Raw genomic sequence first — 4,076 nt, 5'->3', positions numbered from 1 at the left:
ACTCAACTTTACAAAGTTTAGACGCACCTGACGCAGAGTCCCATGTGGGTCATTGCCTCGGTAGCTGCATTTCCTCCTAAGCTCTACAAAGCTTTAGTCATCTCCCAATGCGCCGTCCCCTGTGGATCAATGCACCGGTTGCAAATGAGCTCATCACTCAACTTTACAAAGTTTAGACGCATCTGACGCGGAGTCTTCTGTGGGTCATCGCCTCAGTAGCTGCGTTTCCTCCTAAGCTTTACAAAACTTTAGCCATCGTCTCTTGTGGGTCAACGCACCGGTGGTAGATGAGCTCCTCATATAGCTTTAGAAAGCTTAGATGCACCTGATACGGAGTCCCCTGTGGGTCATCACCTCGGTAGCTGCATTCCTTCCTAAGCTTTACAAAGTTTCGGCAGTCTCCCAACGCATCGTCCAGTTGGCAGCACATCGTTCTCGGATAAATCCTTTCCTTACGCAGTAATGAACCTTTAGCGCGTCTGCCTAAGGTCAACGCTTCGATGAACACAGAAAACCGACCCACAAGTTCTCACAAATCACGGTCCCTATCCCGAGGCGAACATACCCGATCGGAAAAACAAATCCACCCATGATATAAATATTCATGCCTGAACTCGGGGGACCACTGTTACGCCTCTATCCGAACCACTTCGAAAAGTCTACCATCGCATTATACGGAGTGTTCAACACCCATCCGAAGTTGTTCCAAAGTGACGCCACCACCAATGTCAGTCTGCTAACGCACTGCGAGACACAGACTATCTACTGAACCGACCAAAGCGTCCTCGCCCCTGAAGTAGAGACGCAATACATTTCGAGGTTCTCTGTCAGATGATCCGTCGCCAATTTTAGAAAGAGATCTATGTCAAGATCCTTTTTGCCCCCAAGATTCAATTAATTTAACATTTCCATGAGCCTAGTTGATGTGACGTATCAACTTTATGTTAACTCAATTCGGGAGAAGTAATTACCCGCCCACTCTATAGACGCGGCTGACTGACGCCTCACACCGTTAGATGCATACACATGTCCCATATCGAACGGTTCTCCTCACCTATAAATGCCTAAGGTTTGACAAGAGGCAAAGACAATGAAACTCTTACAACATAGCTTTCCATAACAAGCACTATATATTTTCCTCCCCACTATTTCGCACAACCTTAGTATTGTTCCGATCACCTGAGGCTAACTTGACCGTCGGAGTGTATGCAGTCGCCACCACCCCCGCTGATTCCGACCATGTACATCTGACTGTGCGTTGACTGTGCGCAGGGAGGAATACTTGGAATAGCTATCGGTTGGCCACGTGGAGGATCCAATATGCGAGATCAACAGATACAGTAAAGGGTAAATTGAACAAAAGGCCAATGAGTTTTCACCATACTCATAATTTGATTGCTGAATTTTAATTTGGTGCAATTGGATCACTATATTTTAATTTATCAACAATTAGGTCACTCGGTTTGGATTTAATCACTGATACTACTGGTGTATCTATCAAAACTAACCGCATATCAATGTATTTGCTAATTTCTCTCAAGCTCATCTAAAATTATACTAGAGGTCACTAAACTTTATCATACTTCAATCAAGTCATTGAATATCAATTAGGTGTAATTATGTCAGAGTACTTTAATTTACTAACAACCAGTTCTCATTCAGAGTGATTGTCGAAGAAATATTCCTAACCACCTTTTGACAAGGTTTAGGCCACTCGAAGGGAAACAACACTACTAGCATAATATATTCTCTAATCATTTTGTCTTCAAAGCAGAATCCAAGTTTAAAAATAAATAAACGATAAAGATAAAATTGAACTAGACGATAAGAGTGCCACAAAAGTTTTTGTCCAAATTAGTGCTATTTGTAGAATTCCCCGGAATTTTAACCACAAGATGAGGCTATCAAGGCCCGGCCCAATTCCTTCACATCCTATAAACATAGTCACTGAAACCCTAATCCGTTCTCGGTCTCTGGTATAGCCCTCATTTCAGCCGAAGCGGAGAGAGTCTCAGGCACACCACCCACAACAATGGGTAATGAATTCACGGAATCATTGATCATTTATGTATTTTGCATATGCAGTTTCTAAGGAAATTATTTGATTGATTGCATGAATTCGCAGGGGCGTATACTTATATATCGGAGCTGTACAAGAAGAAGCAATCGGATTTGATGAGGTTCTTGCTTAGGGTCCGCTGCTGGGAGTACCGTCAGCTTCCCGCAGTTGTACGTGTCACCAGGCCTACCCGACCCGACAAGGCTCGCCGACTTGGCTACAAGGCCAAGCAGGTGCGTCTTTGATCTGTAGCTCTTTATTTCTCAGTACAGTTGATGTTTCTTTTTGTTTATGTCTGTACCAAAAAAAGGCTGGATTTGTTAATTTATTGTTTTATCTGGATTTTGAACAATGATTTTGTTTTAGGAGTTTATTCTCATTTTGTGTCTTCTTGTTGTACTTAAATAATAAATTTGATTATTGCTGTGTTGTTTTGTTAGCCTGTACCATTTGGGGCTCGATTTAAAAGATAAAAAAAAATTGGGGGCTTATGTTACTCTGAATAACTGTAGCTATGAGACCTTGCTTTAGATTTTTACTCTTAATAAATACTAATAATTTTAATGGTAAAATTTGTTTTAGTTCAATTGATTTTATTGGATTATAGTTTCACGGTGTCATGATGTCATCTATGATTCAACTACATAGATTTTGTTATATGCCACTGAACCTACTTAAGCCTTCACAATTGAAGACAAGTGCATTGCAGCCCATGGTCTCATTTTTCTGTTTTATTCAGAATTATATGTATATTATATATTTTTTTTTTGCTAAGGAGAATTAATTTGTTTTATGCAAGCGAATATATACAGATAAATGCTTTTCTCATCCATGTCAAAGGGATGAAACTATTAAATCTTTGTTTGCCCGGTGTATTGTTCATGTTTCTCAATGTTTAATGGCGTTCATGTTTACCATGTTTTGGTGGTTTCAAGCTTAGTGATTGAATGCTACCTTCAGGGGTTTGTGATCTACCGTGTACGTGTGAGGCGTGGTGGAAGGAAGAGGCCAGTTCCCAAGGGTATTGTGTATGGTAAGCCCACAAACCAGGGTGTCACTCAACTAAAATTCCAACGCAGCAAGCGCTCAGTCGCAGAGGAGCGTGCTGGAAGGAAATTGGGTGGTCTCAAGGTTCTGAATTCGTACTGGATCAACGAGGTTCGCATCAAAAAATTTTGAAGTCTATTCTTTATTTTTCTATTGCTATTGTTTTATTTTAGACTGACTATTATATATGCTTTTAGTATTCGAGTGGCAATAAGTAGGCTTTTCAATAAAGGCTGGATGACCTTGTCTTGTTGATTATGTGACTTTATTGATTGATTTTTTGGAAGTACTACTTATATGTTTAAAGGATTTAGTGTTCACATCGGCTCACTTATCCACTGACCCAGAAACCAACATCAATTTAACAATAATTAAACCAAATAAGAATATAGTATAATCAACATATATTTAAGCAAGGAGTTGCTATATACTGTTCGCTTCTGCCTGTCAATCGAAGTTTATTGAAATTCTTAGTGACATGTCTATCTTCATATTCTTGGAAGTCATTTGGTAACTGTTTATCCCTGCAGGATTCGACTTACAAGTACTTCGAGGTTATATTGGTTGATCCGGCTCATAATGCAATCCGAAATGATCCAAGGATCAACTGGATCTGCAATCCAGTCCACAAGCACCGGGAGCTTCGTGGCCTCACCTCAGCTGGAAAGAAGTACAGAGGTCTCCGTGGAAAGGGGCACTTGAACCACAAAGCACGCCCCTCAAGAAGGGCTACCTGGAAGAGGAACCAGATGCTTTCACTCCGTCGCTATCGATGACATTCTTGACAATTTTTGTTCCTTTTATTGCCCGTGCCATAGTTACTGTTGGGAGTTTTTTCTTTTGGAAAGTTGTTTCAGGTTATTACCTTGAGCGTGTTTAATTTTTATGTCGATGACATCTGAATTTTGGGCTAATAACTTGGTATAGTTAATGCATCATGGCTTTGGTAATGGAACTCTTTCCTGGAGAT

General features: G+C 40.6%; 1 protein-coding gene across 1 annotated transcript; it reads left to right on the top strand.

The window, feature by feature from the left end:
- The first annotated feature begins 1,887 nt into the window (after positions 1-1,887).
- LOC111383024 (60S ribosomal protein L15-like) lies at positions 1,888-4,057 on the top strand. The gene is made up of 4 exons (XM_023007080.1): positions 1,888-2,036; positions 2,126-2,292; positions 3,020-3,217; positions 3,637-4,057. Exons 1-4 carry the CDS (start codon positions 2,033-2,035, stop codon positions 3,880-3,882), a joined length of 615 nt encoding a protein of 204 aa, XP_022862848.1. The 5' UTR covers positions 1,888-2,032; the 3' UTR covers positions 3,883-4,057.
- The last annotated feature ends 19 nt before the right edge of the window (positions 4,058-4,076 follow it).

The sequence above is a fragment of the Olea europaea genome, unplaced genomic scaffold (assembly GCF_002742605.1).
Source record: "Olea europaea var. sylvestris unplaced genomic scaffold, O_europaea_v1 scaffold2605, whole genome shotgun sequence".
NCBI classification, from domain to species: Eukaryota; Viridiplantae; Streptophyta; class Magnoliopsida; order Lamiales; family Oleaceae; genus Olea; species Olea europaea.
Note: the sequence above shows the minus strand (reverse complement) of the source record. Positions and strands in the feature narration are given on the sequence as shown.

Bases quoted from the DNA above. Each gene is read 5' to 3' on its own strand.
- LOC111383024 (XM_023007080.1), top strand. The intron at 2,293-3,019 runs GTGCGTCTTTGA...TGCTACCTTCAG, and splicing joins TTGGCTACAAGGCCAAGCAG to GGGTTTGTGATCTACCGTGT. The intron at 3,218-3,636 runs GTTCGCATCAAA...TTATCCCTGCAG, and splicing joins ATTCGTACTGGATCAACGAG to GATTCGACTTACAAGTACTT.